Source organism: Hyperolius riggenbachi, chromosome 1, assembly GCF_040937935.1.
Source record: "Hyperolius riggenbachi isolate aHypRig1 chromosome 1, aHypRig1.pri, whole genome shotgun sequence".
Lineage (NCBI taxonomy): Eukaryota > Metazoa > Chordata > Amphibia > Anura > Hyperoliidae > Hyperolius > Hyperolius riggenbachi.
The window spans coordinates 478,912,522-478,929,368 of NC_090646.1; the positions used below are offsets into that span (position 1 = coordinate 478,912,522).

Sequence of the window (16,847 nt, forward strand, 5' to 3'; positions counted from 1 at the left end):
CTTAAAATTCCCCCCCCCCCCAAAAAAAAAATGGCTGTCAATTAACATCAGGACTAGGCTCCAGACAGCGGTCGTGCAGCTCACATTGTGTCCAAAGTCCAACCGCACAACTGGGACATGAGTGTTTTCAGCCCAGACACCTCCAAAAAAATATGCAGCAATTGTGTTTTGGGTTAAATATGGGTGGAATCAGCAAAGCAGCAGTGGCCTGTGGCACCTTGGCGGACCTGGCGGTGTGAGCAGCAAAGGCAGCAGGAGCAGGGCAATGCAGCAGCAGCAGCAGGTGTAACATCAAAACAAAAAGGTGTAACGTCTGCCAGGAGCATGGCGGATGTGGCACTTGGCAGTGGCACTTTGCACTTGGCACGTGGCACTTTGCACGTGGCACTTTGCACTTGGCACTTTGCACATGGCACTTTGCAAAGTGCCACATGCAAAGTGCCAAGTGCAAAATGCCAAGTGCCACGTGCAAAGTGTCAAGTGCCAAGTGCCACGTGCAAAGTGCCAAGTGACACGTGCAAAGTGCAAAGTGCCAAGTGCCACATGCTAGGGCTTCTGCTGGGAGCTGGGAGCCCTCTGATTGGCTCAATGATGTCAGGGACGTCATCTCCTTAGTTACAGTATCTGGATCCGGATATCCGCGGATATCTGGGTATGCAACCAACTATCCGCGGTTTGCTATCCGGATTTGGGCCCAGGTATCCGGAATCCGAATCCGGCTGGATAGCTGAAAAAAGTTTGGATATCCGGTTTACCCGGATATCCGGAATCTGGGTGAGCAGCCCTGGATGTGTATATATGTCCCCCAAAGCCTCACAAATTTTAAGATGTATGAAATTATAATTCTGGAAATTGATTATTTTCCCAAGTAGGACAGTTTGGTGAGGTTTCAATGGGCTCGATTCACAAAACAGTGCTAACTCAGTTAACACGCATAAAAGTTATGGGCGTGCTAACTAGGGTGTTAAGCAGTTAGCATGCCCAAAGCTTTTATTGATCGCGCGCAAAGTTTAGTGCTGCATGGTACGCGAAACACATAAGGCTTGATTCACAAAAGCATGCTAAGTGTTAGCACACCAGTGAAAAGCTGCTTATCACGTGCAAACTGCCTCTTCATGCGCTAAAGTTTTATGCGCACTACTTCACATGCATAATCAGCCGCTTTGCGTGCTAAGTAGTGTGATAAGCATACTTTGCATGCGAAGCAGCTGATTTTGCACGTGAAGTAGTGTGCGTAAAACTTTACACACGCAAACTTTTACGCGCGCTAAAATAGCACGCGAACAGTAACAAAGCAGTAACAAAACTTTTAGGTGTGCTAACTGTGTTAGCACCGTTTAGTGAATCAAGCCCACAGAGTGTGCGTGTGTATGTAAGGAAAGAAGGGAGGAATCTGCAAGTAGGTCAAAACAGCCCTAAGGAGAACCATAGCATAAGCATGGTTTGGTATGTAAAACTGTAGTAGATGTTCAGGTTGCTTGCTCAGTGAACAGGGGGAGTAACTACGAGATCTAAAGGAAAAAGAATAGATGTCTCCAAATTTAATTTTAAACCAGTGTGCTCTCAAAATTGGTGAACTATTTGGGGGAGTTCATATAATGTTGCAGGGGGGGGCAGCAAATGAAATGAGGAGATGGTCTGAAAAAAGTGAAACTTGCTCTTCTATTAGGCTTATTTTTCAAATTTGAAAAGTTGTTGGTTGCCTCCTGAATTTGGTTTAATTATTAAAATGAAGATACGTGAGGTGAGTGGGCAGTATGCGCTTCTTGGGCTTGATTCACAAAGCGGTGCTAACTGTTAGCATGCCTGTGAAAACCCCCTTAGCACGTCTAAACAAGCTTTTCGCGCATAAAACTTTACGCGCGCAAAACTTTATGCGAAGTGCCCATTAAAGCCTATGGGACTTAGCGCACATAAAACTTTACGCGCGTAAAACTTTGCGAGCGCAAAGTTAGCGCGCGATCTGATTGAGAAGTCCGGTGCTAACCTACTTAGCACCCTGGTTAGCGCGTCTAAAGACTTTAGACGTGCTAAGTAGGTTAGCACCGCTTTGTGAATCAAGCCCCTTGTGTTTTGGGAAATATGAGTAATTATAATTATTTATCTGTATTTTGGTTCCACAGAGAATAATTTGTGAGATTTGCATCAAAACAGTTCTTTCTACACTGTCAACAGGAAGGGTCATTTCATGGTGTCAAAGGCATTATGTCCATCAAAAGCCAGGATTACTGTATGGCCTGAATTATGGTACAGAAATTGTATATTAGTAAAAACAATCTGTGTAATTTAGCTCTATTAGACCTGAGCAGCCCAGTATAAAACAGGATTAGTTAATTTTAATAAGCTTAATAAGTTGTCTGGCTGGCAGGAAGGGACAGATCAGAGCTGTATCCATTACAGGGGGCCAAGCCACCACCAATTAATTATATTAATCATGAGAAAACAGAGCAAAGAAGTCAGGCAGTCACCACCACCAGATACTGTTGAGAGGTGGAGACACTTTAATTAAAAAGCAAAACTGTCTCAGCCACATGGCTGTACGGGATGAGGAGTTGGGCTCTGGAGGCAGTGATATTCACGCAGAGTTCAGTGGAAGCCACGGCACTCAATCCCTTCGACCTTTACTATTTCATACTGTCAGGGGGTCTGTCTGTCAATGGGGTCTGTCATGGGGATCTCATCTTCCAATATGGAGATACTGACTAGTTATGTTAGGTGTTAGAAATACCTGCCTAATTTTTTATTTTAAATACAGGCTATCTTGATGTTACTTAGAGACATATTGTGCCTAGTTGCCTTTCTTTTTTTGGAGAACATTTAAAGAGAACCCGATTTTTTATAAATCATAATAGGACACAGAGGCAGGTTCTGTGCACAATGACATGCCTCTCTGTCCTTCTAGTGCCTGTGCCAGCCCCCCCCCCCCCCCCCCCGGGCTCTGCTGTCCCCCCTTAAAAATAGTGCCAGGCTAGCGACAATCTGCTCGTCGCTAGCCTTACTGTATGTTTACCTTGTATTTGTCAATCAGTGTGCTCCTCCCCAGCTTCATGGCTCCCACTAGTTCAATATTATAGAGAATGGAGCTAGGCACATCCAGTACAAAAAACAGCCAAATTTATTGAAAAAAACTTTAAAATCAGAGGTACAGATGAAGCACCCCATAGGTGGGTGCGAAACGGCTGTTGACCTCTGAACATGCTGTAACCCTCTCTCGTATCTTGATGGTCTGTACCTCTGATTTTAAAGTTTTTTTCAATAAATTTGGCAATTTTTTGTACTGGATGTGCCTAGCTCCATTCTCTATAATATTGGACTAATGTCTTCTGCTTGCTGAGCTGAGAGCACTCTCGTGGGTTACACAGGCAGATCCTGTGCACCACTTCACTCTATGGGCCTTATTCACTATTCGGTGCTAACCCAGTTAGCATGCCCAGCAGCTTTGGGCGTGCTAACCGCGGTGCTCAGTAGTTAGCACCAAGGAAAGTTAATCAGCTCGCACGCAAAGTCCCGCGCACAAAACTTTGCACGCGAAATGTTGCATCCCTGTGCGACGAAAATGGCGCACCTGATGCGACTATAAGGGGTGCGACCTTAACATCGCATAGTGCAATGGTAAGGTCGCACCCAACGCACCCTTATAGTCGCATCAGGTGCGCTGTTTTTGTCACACAGCGGTGCAAAGTCCGGTGCATGCGCAAAGTTTTGTGCATAGGACTTTGCGTGCGAGTACTAGTTAGCGTGCACAAAGTGTTTTAAGGCATGAAAAGGGCGTACGTTAAAAAGGGGCGATGGGAAAAAAGGGCGCCGGGTTTTTAACGATAAACATGGATTACGTTTAAAAATGTATTTCGTTTAAAAGTAATGTTTTTAAACGTTATAAATCATTAAATAATGTGTATTAAATCGGCAATTGTAAAAACGTTAATCTTTCGTTTAAATAATGAAACGCATAATAACGTTTAAAAAAAAAATTACTAAGTAACCCTCCCTGTACCTACCCCTAACCCCTAGACCCCCCTGTTGATGCCTAAACCTAAGACCCCCCCTGTTGGTGCCTAAGTAACCCTCCCTGTACCTACCCCTAACCCCTAGACCCCCCTGTTAGTGCCTAAACCTAAGACCCCCCTGTTGGTGCCTAAACCTAAGACCCACCTGTTAGTGCCTAAACCTAAGACCCCCCTGTTGGTGCCTAAACCTAAGACCCCCCTGTTGGTGCCTAAACCTAAGACCCCCTGTTGGTGCCTAAACCTAAGACCCCCCTGTTGGTGCCTAAACCTAAGACCCCCCTTTTGGTGCCTAAACCTAAGACCCCCTGTTGGTGCCTAAACCTAAGACCCCCCTGTTGGTGCCTAAACCTAAGACCCCCCTGTTGGTGCCTAAACCTAAGACCCCCCTGTTATTTTTTTCGTTTAAAAATAATGTTAAAAAAAAGTAATGTTTTTCGTTTAAAAATAATGTTTGGAAAAAATATTGTACTGGTTTTCGTTTAAAAATAATATTTAAACATGTATAAATCATTAAATAATGTGTAATCATGAGAAACAGTAATAAAACATTAAGTCTCCGGGCGCCGCTTTTAAAACGTTAGTTTTCTCCGGCGCCCTTTTTTCCTACCAGGCGCCCATTAAACGATATTTATTATAGAAGTGAATGGCGGCGCCCGATTTGTCCACTAGCCTCAGGCGCCCGAATTTACTGTTTCCATGAAAAGGGGCTTCTCACAAGCGTGCTAACAGTTAGCACCGCTTTGTGAATCAAGCACCATAATCTGCGTTTCATGGCTCCCATCTGTCAGCAACCGGCCCCATGGCACGCCTGCAGGAACAGTTCCCGACTGGTGGTTTTGACCAGATTGAGAGGGGAAGCAGCCTTATTCAAGCTAACACAAGGCTGTCACCCCTCAGTAACGCTTCTCACTGCCACCACTAGCTGCTGCTAGACACTTCAACACTTCCCACTCTGCTGTGGAGTGGTCTGCACTCAGTCCAGCGTTTTCATATTTGGGTCAGCTTCGCGCTTAGGCCAAATATGGGAATGCCACACACACAATACAATCACACAGTAGCAAGGCACAATCAGGCACTTAACTTGTAATGCAAATTACACTGCAGTCTCTTCCCAGACTATGAGTTTTTGCTAGTACATCAGAAGTCAAACTTATTAAATAAATATTTAATATTCCAGAAAAAAGTGGAGCAGTGCAGAAAGGTAAATATACAAGAGATTTACAAAAAACAAAGGAAAAATTACAAAGACACACAAGACAGTTTGCAAAACATAAAAAGACGAATCAAAACAGAAATTGAACTTTTACCAGTGCAAAGGTCCAACTTGGCCGTGGAAGGACACGAATTCTGATTGGATCAGGATCGTCTCTACCTGTCACTACCTTCAGGAGAAAATGATTTGTGACTGTCCTAGGCCGACTTATATAGTCCGATTTGTAGCCTGGGGGTACAAGTCCAGATATAATTTAATTTCCCAGATTGTGACACCACCGTTCACTGAGCCCTCTGTAAAATCTTTGCTTGCTGTGATACAAATTTTGAGTTTTCCTGTTAGCCTTTGAAGTTTCCAGACGCAGTCAATCTGATTGTTTTTTGAGAACAACAGGTAGCTGTTTACATAAATAGACTTCAAAGCAATGCAACATTTTTCAGCAGATTCAAGACAAAAGGGTGGGTCGTTACCTAATTACCTGTTTCCTTGTTGGAGGCCACAGTGTCCAGAGGAAACTGAATGCCAATGTACTTTACACTGCCATACAGACAATCAAATTAGCAGCTTCCTTCAGCCTGGTGGCAATTATTTCCAAAGCCAGCCGGCTTCTGAACATACATACACATCTGAAATAGTGCACAGCAGATAGAAAAATGAAAAATGTGGCTTCTGTATTATATGCAATATCACAAATGCCTGCTATGTTATGACACCACCTCTGTCCCCTCGCTCCCCGCCTCTGTAAGCTTCCTCCAATCGGAAGCTAAGCCGCGACCCAGTAGTACTTCCTGGGTTGCGGCTTAGCAATGAAGAATGCAAAGGAATGCTGTAGTGCTGTCTTGCAAGGCAACTCCCTGCTTCTAGTGCTGGAGGAGATGAATGGGTAATAGGCCACCAGTGGTCATGTGTCCACAAACTCCATCACCCTAAAAGAAAACAAGCTTTTTATTACTCAGTTATAGTTGTCTTGCTGATGTATTCAGGATTTTGAAGAGAATATTGGAGGAGTTGGGTAAATATCTATTTATATTTATGCAATGTGATCCAGGTAGAGGTCCTCTTTTCTCAATATTCTTCACCTTTTTGTGATGACAGTGGTTTCACAAAAAAAGTCCCTCATTGTGGGAAAAGAGGTTTGAGACTTACCCAAGGCACTAGCTGCATAGAGTTTGCAGGTTCTCCCTGTAATTGCTTCCACATTCTGAAACCATGCTATTTGGTTTGTAGGCTTCCACCAAAAAATTGGTCCTAAATTTTGGCAGAGGAATTTTGCAGACACAGAGTGCAACAAGACTGGGGTGGCTTACTTAGTCCACTCCTATTCAGCCACTACTGATCTGCTTTGTGTACTATGGGCTTGATTCACTAAAGCGTGCTAAGTGTTAGCACCTCAGTGAAAAGTCCTTTAGCACGTGTAAAGTGCCAAATGTTTGCACGCGCAAAGCAAAACATTGCACCGGTGTGCGCGAAACGTCGCACCAGTCACGTGCAAAATAGCCTGACAAGCGTACTTTGCACGCGAACGGTGGGACGTTTCGTGTGCAATGGTGCAACGTTTTCGCCGCTCCAAATAGCACACGATCAGTATCAGCTTTGCCCGTGCAAACTACGTAGGACCCTAGTTTGCACATGCAAAGCTTTTATGCGTGCTAACTGTGTTGGCACGCTTTAATGAATCAAGGCCAGTGGGAGAAAAATGCTTTACAAATGTTAATGTTAGATCATTCATTTATTTTGCATTTTGCTTAAGGACAGCCTATAATCTTCCCAGAATTTCCACAGAGTAGTAGGTTACGACTAAAGAATACTTGTTAGCTCGCAGAAAGCATGGGCACTCTCATTCCACAATTCACATTGATGCCAGCCATGTATCGAGTGGAACAATGGGGAATGCTTTTTTTCTCAGTAACAGTGGAGCCTCACTTTAAAGAGACACTGAAGCGGAAAAAAAATGATGATATAATGATTTGTATGTGTACTACAGCTAAGAAAAAACACATTAGCAACAGAGACATAAGTCCAATATTGTTTCCAGTAAAGGAAGAGCTAAGAAACTCCAGTTGGTTTTTATGCAAATTAGCCATTGAGCTCCACGACTTTCAAAGTCGCAGAGAACTCTGCCAGACACTTGAGATAAGCTTTAAAAAAGACTATAGGCCTCAATTCACTAAGATCATGCTGGAGATAATAAGGCAAGAGAAAACTTACCTCCACACAGTGAGAGTGTTATCTTATCTCTTCATTCCTTAATTTACCTCCTCTGTAGTTAATTTACCTCCTCTGTAGTTATTTTCACACGCAGTTAATGAACAGCCTGTCTTTAACTCTGGAGTTATTTTAAGGATTGAAGAGTTAACTTAAAGACAGAAGAGTTAACATTAGGTTTGCCTGAGGTAAAATGTTTCCTGAATACTACATGCCTTATCACCATGGTAACAACTCTAGAAGAGTTATTAAAGACAGGAGATAAGCTTAGTGAATTGAGGCCATATCTTTTTTTTCCCTCTGCAGGGAAGATTTTCCAGAGCAAGCTAGTGAACTTTTGAACCCATTTAGAATGCTGGTTAGTGTCTAAACTGCAAATATTAGATAATGATGCAATGGTATAAAAAAAACACTATATAACTGAAAATAAAAATATTACAATATTTTCTTTGCTACTAAAATTCTAGTAATTATCCGTATTACACAACCAATGCATTATATCATAAAAAAAAATTGCTTCAGTGTCTCTTTAAGTCCTTTGAGCTTTTACTTTTGTATGTGACATGACTTTACTACTATCACATCTCTTCCTTTTATTTTGACAGATCTGAGATGAAAAGACACACATTGTAAAGTGACAGGCTACACTTGTGTACACTCTTGTCTACTGAGTAACCCACCAGAACCTCCCTATTCATCAGTGTACAAAAGCATCATGTCAGAACCAGTAAGTAAAGGCAATTGTGGAACGGTAAAAACTATTTTAAAAAATAATGCTAAATGTTGAACCAGCAAATTACCGTAACCACATATATGTTTTCAGTGGTCTAATTCTGACACCTGGGGCTTGATTCACAAAAGAGTGCTAACTATTAGCACGGCCGTTTTCGCGCGAATGTTCACGTTTTTGGGCGATCGTGAATTTTCGTGCACAATTAAAAGTTTTCACGCACAAACGTGAATTTTTGTGCGAAATTGTTATCGTTTTTGCGTGAAAATTCGTGTTTGCGCGCGAAACTGATAACAATTTAGCGCCAAATGGTTAATTGCGATCGCGCTAAACAGCAAAAATTTGCGCGAAAACGGCCGTGCTAACAGTTAGCACTCTTTTGTGAATTAAGCCCCTGGTGTATTGTATTGCGAGCAACACAGTGGCACATCCTAAAAACATACAAATAAGTCAACTGGTTACAATCAAATTGACCTTACACTGGAGGCCCAAAACTTAACCAATCTGCCTGTATCCAGATCAATCCTAATAACTTCAAGTATTTCCCTGTCACAGACAGGGTGAGACAGGGATGTCTTCTGCCCCTCTATCTATTCAATTTTGCTCTGGAACTCCAGCTTCAGTTTATACAAATGGACCTCTATATACATGACTTGGTGGTTAACCGCACTGAACTAAAGATACTGGTTTTGCAGATGATCTCTTATTGACTTTCAGACCCTGGAAGTTCAATAGAGACAACTGACAACCTGTGAAGTGGATTTGTTCAAAATTTAGAATCAACCCTAATAAAATAGAGGTTTTAAATCTTGGATGTTCTCCCAGTACAGAATGGCATATTAAGTCATTCTGGAACTACAACTGGCGAGTGAAAAGTATCAGGTATTTCGGAAATAGGATTTGTAGAAATTTAGATTTGCTGTAATGACTTCCTGGTTTAACACATGATCATGACCTGCAAATCAGAGCCTTACAAATCGGGTCCAGTTAAAAATGGCGCGTATGAAAAATGGCGCATGGTGATGCCGCTGTTATTTTTTTGCTGCTTATTGTTATTTAACAATAAACTATAAACATTAATAAACATTATTTAATGTTTAGCTATAACATGTTGTAAGTTCTTCTCAGTGTTGCCTGCTGTTAATCTCATTAAAAGAGAACCTCAAAGCTGCCGTGTCAGATATCAGCCAGATGACAGAGGCTACAAATACAAATGCCAGGGCTCTGCCACTGCCTTGAAAGTACTTTCTTACCCTGTGCATGATGCTCCTGGCTGGTGGCTGGCAGGCAGTGCCCGCAGTCTTGTTGTGCTGGAAGTGGTCAAGCAGCCGATCCCGTGTGGGTGACCCAGCTTACTGCTGCCTGCGTGGCATTCCGGCTCCTGCTGCTGCGCTCTCCTCCTGCCGGCATCATCCCCGTGCTGTGCCAACCATCCTTACCCTGGGATCTGCTTTTCCTAGACAGCAGAGAGGTGGCAGGGCTAACGTGTCTGCTCTTCACCCATCCACTCCTCACGGTCGATTAATTAACGTTAAAGGCAATAAAATGATAATTAGCGATATGCCGCTTAACAATTGAACCTTTTAATTACTTTTTCCTCTGTGCGCCATAATTAGATATTGATATTGCAAAATAACGTTAAGGCTATGTTTTCAATGCGGCGCCATTTTTAAATATCAGTGCTGCTAATTTTTCTCTGACCTGTACAAATCTACCAGCATGCTTTGCCATCCTTTTCTCCTAAGCATTGCCATCCCTACTCATGAGCCTGCCACAAGACCTCTAGCTGTGTAATCTCCAGAAAGAGAAACTTAAATTTGGGCATCTGATCGCCAATAAACATAAATTATTAGTATAATTGATTTATATAGCACCATCATGGTATCCTCTATATCCCTTCTATATCCCTAGCCTGTCCCCAGACTAATTTATACAGGTGAATCGAGAAATCTTAGAATTGTTTTTCTTGTGAAATTCCCAAAAAGTTTGATGTGTCACATGACCCTCTTCCTATTGAAAAAAACAAAAGTTGGATTAAAAATGGCCGACTTCAAAATGGCCACCATGGTCACCACCCATCTTGAAAAGTTTCCCCCCTCACATATACTAATGTGCCAAAAACAGGACGTTAATATCACAACCATTCCCATTTTAACCTCTAGCCGACCACGTCCCGCCAATGGGCGTGGCCGCGGCGGCAGCCCCAGGACCGCCTGAAGCCGATCGGCGTAAAGTCCTGGGGCTCTGTTTTGCAGAAGATTGCGCGCAGGCTGCGCATGCATCTCCTGTTTGGTGCGGAGCGAAGCTCCGCCTTCAGTCTCCGTGTGTATTTACATGTACAGCGCTGCGATCAGCAGCAGCGCTGTACTGGGGACAGCCATGTGACACAGCTGTCCCTCGGGGGGACAAGACAGAGAGCGATCGGCTCTCATAGGCAGAAACCTATGACAGCCGATCGCCAGGATTGGCCGGCTGGGGGGAGGAAGGGGTTTTAGTAAAAAAAAAAGAAAAGAAAATGACAATATTTATTATAAAAATAATAAAGTAAATATTTGTTTAAAAAAAATAAACACTGTGGGGGGGATCAGACCCCACCAACAGAGAGCTCAGGCAGCGATTGGCCAGGCTGCGCAAGGGGTATGCAGCGGGTAGCGGCGCATCGGCGGCGGCAATCACAACAAACACGCAGCTAGCAAAGTGCTAGCTGCGTGTTGGAAAAAATAATTATGCAAATCGGCCCAGCAGGGCCTGAGAAATCCTCCGCGGCGGCTTACCCCGTGTCCAGCACGGGGTTACCGCTAAGGAGGTTAAGTAAAAAATAGCCTGGTCACTAGGGGGTTTAACACCAGGGTCCTCAAGAGGTTAATAAGGTGTATCCATATAAATGGACCACCCTGTACAATAATGTTAAACCCGGGTAGTCTCAAAATATAAAATGGGCATAATGGTAAAGCATGCATTAGCTATTCTCTATGTTATATGTTTATTGTGCATGTTAAAATTATTTTTACACTGCTTCTAAGATACAGTAATTGCTTGCAACACATTAACCACTTAACGACCGCCTAACACCGATAGGCGGCGGCTGGTCGTAAGTGGGTTTCTATGGAAACGGACGCTCATTCGAGCGGCTGTTTCCTGTCAGTTCACGGAGGGTGTCTCCGTGAACAGCCTGCGAGCCTCCGATCGCGGCTTGCAGGCTAAATGTAAACACCTGGGGAAGTAATCCCGTTGTTTACGTTGCATGGCGCTGCTGTCGCCGCAGTGCCGTAAAGGAGATCCCTGACCTCTGATTGGCCGGGGATCGCTGGCATCTGATAGGCCGAAGCCTATCAGAGGCGGTACAGGACGGATCGCTGTCCTGTACCACCTATTCTGAGGAGGAGAGGGAGGGAAGGAGAGGGAGGGGGAATAGCGCTGCAGAGGGGGGCTTTGAGGAGCCCCCCCGCTCGGCAGTAGGCAACGGCGGCGATCAGACCCCCCCAGCAGGACATCCCCCTAGTGGGAAAAAAAAAGGGGGGGGGGAGTCTGATTGCCCTGCCTGTTATCTGATCTGTGCTGCGGGCTGAAGAGCCCACGCAGCACAGATCATCCAAAACGAGCCTGGTCCTTAAGTGGTTAATTCCACAATGTAGTTTCAGGCTTCTTTTACACTGCAAATCGCAAATCCGTTTTATGATTTTCATTGGATGCCAGCAGCACAAGAAGAATAACACAGAAAAAAATCACAGCATGTAGGACTTTTTTTAATCACATCAAAAATCAGAAACGCATGTAAAATCGCTTCAAAATCGGAATTGCATGTAGTGTTAAAGAGCCCTTAGAAATGAACCTTCGTAAAAGTGGCATCAACAGTCCCTGTTTCCTTATACAAGCCGCAATCACACTCAGACATGACACAAGGTGACTCTTTGCTGCCAGGTTGCTGCACCACATGTCAAGCGTTGACACAGGAGGGGCTTGATTCACAAAACGGTGCTAACTGTTAGCACGCTGTGAAAAGTGCTTCCCGCGAAATTTCGCGTGATAATATTTAAATATTGAAAAATTCACGTTTTAACGCGCGAATGCAAATTTTTGCACGCGATAACCGTTTTTTGTGCAAAATCTGTTTTGCACGAAAAAAAAAAACACGCTAAAACGCGCTAAAAGCCATGCTAACAGCTGTGCTAACAGTTAGCACGGCTTTGTGAATCAAACCAGAGGAGTTATGAAGGCTTCTGTTTGGTTGTATTACATTTCAGCTGGTCCTAAAAGGTGCAAAAACTGGCAGATCCATTCAGTCTTAAATGTGTCAGAGCCCTCGCAGGGTCACAGTGGAGGAATCAATATATTATATAGCACTATTAAAGGGACTCCGGCTACCTAGATGACGCGAGGCGGCCAACGTGATGAAGTCAGACGTGACGTATGCGGAAGAGAGAGCCCGACACTCGGCCAGTGTCGTCTGGAGCCGCCCGGAAGCCGCTGGGCAGCCATCTCTGGGAGAAGACCTGAGAGAAGAGCCAGGACGCAGTCGTGGGACCTCCCGACCTACACTGGGCTGCAGAAAGCCCAAGGTGAGTACCATTTTCATTTTTTTTTAGCTCGGAGTCCCTTCAAGTTGATGTTATTAACAGTTCAGTAAATACGATTTTTTAAAAGTCCTGACCTTTACATTAAATCACAGCCCACTCAATAAAAAGTCATACAAGTTCCACATACAAGTTCCTCCTTGAATTCATCCACATTCTTCCCCACCCAGCAATGTCACTTCTCCTTCAATAGTTTGCAACCACAGATCACGTCATATGCCCAGAACTTTACAGAGGGAATCAGATAAGTTCAGAGAACAGAACAGATTGAAACACATAGAGAGATCACTGCACTTGTCTGTTCACCCGAGCGGCCACAGATGCTGTGTCTTCCCATTCACTCTGACGTCACCCTCCTCTGTTAGATGCCTCCTTCACCACTCCAGTTTGCGATATTACTGTAATGCTCTAGCTAGATCTTAAACTCCCTTTGCTTGGAAAAAGAAGTACTCCTACAGTGGAATACTTTAATTTTCGTTAAATTTAAAACATGTTAAAATGTAATAACTATTACAAATTACAGTACTACGTTAAGGAAGTGCTTGTTTTTCTTTGAGAAACACTTTTCTGCATCATTAACAAGATATCTAAAACTGGCATCAAAGAAGTGAGAAAGGAGGCAGAGCTGTTACAGCTGGGAGCTACGTGATCAGCAATTGAGAACAGGAAGAGCAGATAGGCACAGTGGTGAGTCTCTTTATCCATTTATGTCTATTTCAATCTGCTAACAGAGGACAGCAAGTGTAAAGTAAAGAAAATGAGTTGTGACACAATAAATAGATCTCTGCTATATTTCACCAAGGTTGTAGGTTGTATTACCATTATGATGTACTCAAAGCAAAGCACTTAATTTGGTTGCATTGGCTCTCAATTCACTCCCAATTTGCTTGCCACTACCATAGAATGCAATGTTATACTGCGGCTATGGGGTGCCAAGGTGTTTAGTTTTCAGCATGACAGCAGTGACTCCCAGCAAGCGGAAGTGCGATGGCAGTACTGATCGGCAAAAGCAATGATAGTTAAGCAGCATGAGTGTAGTGGTAGGAAGGTTAGTTTTATGCTTAGTGGCACAATGCATAGTGTTAGGTGCAGCGGTAGTTGGCATAATGGTAGGAAGATAAGTGTAAAAGTCATATTAGAAGGATTAGTGTTGGTTGTAGTGGTAGTAGACGTATTAGTGTTAGATGGGGTTAGTGTTAAGTGTAGTGGTAGTAGGAGGGTTAGTGTCAGGTGTGGTGGTAGTAGAAGCGTTAGTGTTAGGTGTAGTAGCAGTAGAAGGGTTAGCGTAAGGTGTATTGGTAGTAGAAGGATAAGTGTTAGGTGTAGTGGAAGTAAGAGGGTTAGTGATAGGTGTAGTGGTAGTAGGAGGGTTAGTGTTAGGTGTTGCTGCAGTAGGAGGGTTAGTGTTAGGTGTAGTGATAGTAGATGAGTTAGTGTTAGGTGTAGTGATAGTAAAACGGTTAGTGATAGGTTTGGTGGTAGTAAGAGAGCTAGTGTTGGGTGTAGCAGTAGTTGAAGGGTTAGTGTTAGGTGTACTGGTAGTAGAAGGGTTAGTGTTAGTTGTAGTGGTAGTAGGAGGGTTAGTGTTAGGTGTAGCGGTTGGAGGGTAAGTGATAGGTGTAGTGGTAGTAGGAGGGTTAGTGTTAGGTGTTGCTGCAGTAGGAGGGTAAGTGTTAGGTGTAGCGGCAGTAGGAGGGATAGTGTTAGGTGTAGCTGTAGTAGGAGGGCTAGTGTTGGGTGTAGCAGTAGTTGAAGGGTTAGTGTTAGGTCTACTGATAGTAGAAGGGTTAGTGTTAGTTGTACTGGTAGAAGAAGGATTAGTGTTAGGTGTAGGGGTAGGAGGGTAAGTGTTAGGTCTAGTGGCAGTAGTAGTGTTAGTGTTAGTGTTAGGTCTAGTGGTAGTAGAAGGGTTAGTGTTAGGTCTACTGATAGTAGAAGGGTTAGTGTTAGTTGTAGTGGTAGAAGGAGGATTAGTGTTAGGTGTAGTGGTAGGAGAAGTGTTAGTGTTAGGTCTAGTGGTAGTAGAAGGGTTAGTGTTAGGTGTAGTGGTAGTAGGAGGGTTAGTGTTAGGTTTAGGGGTAGTAGGAAGTTTAGTAGAAGGGTTGCTCCAGCTCCCCTCCGTCCAGCAAACCCCTGCTGCCACACCTTTCACTCCCAGTATTTTGGTAGCTTCTAGCCTCCTCCAGCACATTCTTTATGTGGAAACTGTCATACTTGAGATATATATCATGGTGTCAAGAAAGGTAATATCCTTGTGAGAGTAGCTTAGCTCCTGTTTGATTGCGGGATGGAAGGCGTTAAAGTTCCTATGGAATTGCGGAAGATCCTCCTCCCTTACAGACCACATGATTAAAAGATTGTCTTTAAAACAGAAGTAGGCCATGGGCTTGATTTGACATGTATCAAGATATTCCTCTTCAATTTTCACCATGAAGAGATTTGCATACTGTGGTGCAAATTGTGAACCCATTGCCACACCCATCTGCTGTAGATAGAGCTCCTGTCCAAAAATAAAATAATTATGGGTGAGAATGAATCTCTGGCTGTATACGTATGCCCAGACCTTGAAGATATTTATGACAGACCATAATACCATAAACATGGTAGGTGTTGGTGTACTGTACAGAGACTATGGGCTTGATTCACTAAACTGTAATAACTCAAATATCACACCTTATGAAAAGATATCACACCTTATGAAAAGATATTACACCTTATCAAAGTTATCACACCTTATGGGAAGATTTCACACTTTATCAAAGTTATCAAACCTTATGGAAAGATATCACACCTTTTTAAAGTTATCACACCTTATCAACGTTAACACGCCTTATCAAAGTAACAAAGCAAGCACTACGAACCCGCAGGGGCTCAGAGCAGGACGGGTGCCATTGCTAATTAGCAGGCATAAGTTTGTAGTGCTCGCTATGCTATTCTGATCAGGCGTGTTGACTTTGATAAGGTGTGATAACTTTGATAAGGTGTGATATCTTTTCATAAGATGTGATATCTTTTCATAAGGTGATATCTTTGATAAGGTGTGATATTTGAGTTATCATGGTTTAGTGAATCAAGCCCTATATGTCCATAGTGGCAAGAATATGTAAAATCCACAAAGATCAGCACATTCAATAGATAATGCAAATCTTCTTGCTTTTTATTGCAAAGGACATCAATAAAGTGTAAAATGTCAAAGCCCTTAAAAGCCAGTTATCTGAACGTATCCTTTTATAACCCATTTATCCCAGTTCTCTCCTTTTTTGAACTTGTCTGATTTGACCATGTCTAATTTCCTCCATAAACTTGTGGGTATATGAAGTTATTGTACATTGCATTATATTGAAGGAGAAGTGACATTGCTGGAATTGGTAGAGTGTGGATGAATTAAAGGAGGAACTTCTAATTGATACAAGGGATTTTTTTATTTTGTGGAATGCAGTTGTATATGTAAGGTATAGTGAAAAAAATCTGTAGATCATTTTATTTGAGATGCTGTAGGTGGCGCTGTGTACAGATATGGTAGTACTCGGTTTACCAATGAGATAGGTACTGTAGATTTGTTCTTAACCTAAATGTGTATGTAAGTCGGAAATCCAGTGTACCCCTTTGTGTCACCCCTGTCTCTCTTTGTCTCCTCTGCACTTCCAGTGTCCCCCTGTGTCACCACTGCCTTCAGTGTTCCCCTCTGTATCCCGTGCCTTATCTGTGTCTACACTGTCTCCCTCTGTCCCACCTCTGTCCCCCTGGGCCTCCAGTATACCCCTCTATGCAGGGCCGGATTTGTATATTTCACCGCCCAAGGCCCGCTGTCATGGGGCTCCTGTGTCTCTGTGTACTCCAATTTATCCTTAGCGTTCAGCCCCCGCTGAGAGAAATCCACCAGACACTGACTCAGATGCGAATATCAAGGATTTATTTGTGACCTTAACAATGGCCACTGGTAACTTCCTCAACCAGTAACACTTTTAACACAAATTTACACTTTCCTTGCACATCACAGGTGAAACATACAATCTTCTCCTCTTCACAGCCGGTGCACCGGCAAAAACTGCGGGATAAAAGGTCAGGTTACTTAAACACATTTATACATAAATTGAGCTATAACAGGTCTTCTTTTA

General features: G+C 43.3%; 1 protein-coding gene across 1 annotated transcript in view; it reads left to right on the forward strand.

Moving 5' to 3' along the window:
• The window catches only part of LOC137521778 (leukotriene B4 receptor 1-like), a 65,442-nt gene that overhangs the window by 19,580 nt on the left and 29,015 nt on the right, over nt 1-16,847 (forward strand). Inside the window, exon 2 of the mRNA XM_068241507.1 lies at nt 8,031-8,152. Within this exon, the coding sequence (XP_068097608.1) occupies nt 8,141-8,152 (12 nt within the window). The 5' untranslated portion in view covers nt 8,031-8,140. The remainder of the gene's footprint in view (nt 1-8,030; nt 8,153-16,847) is intronic.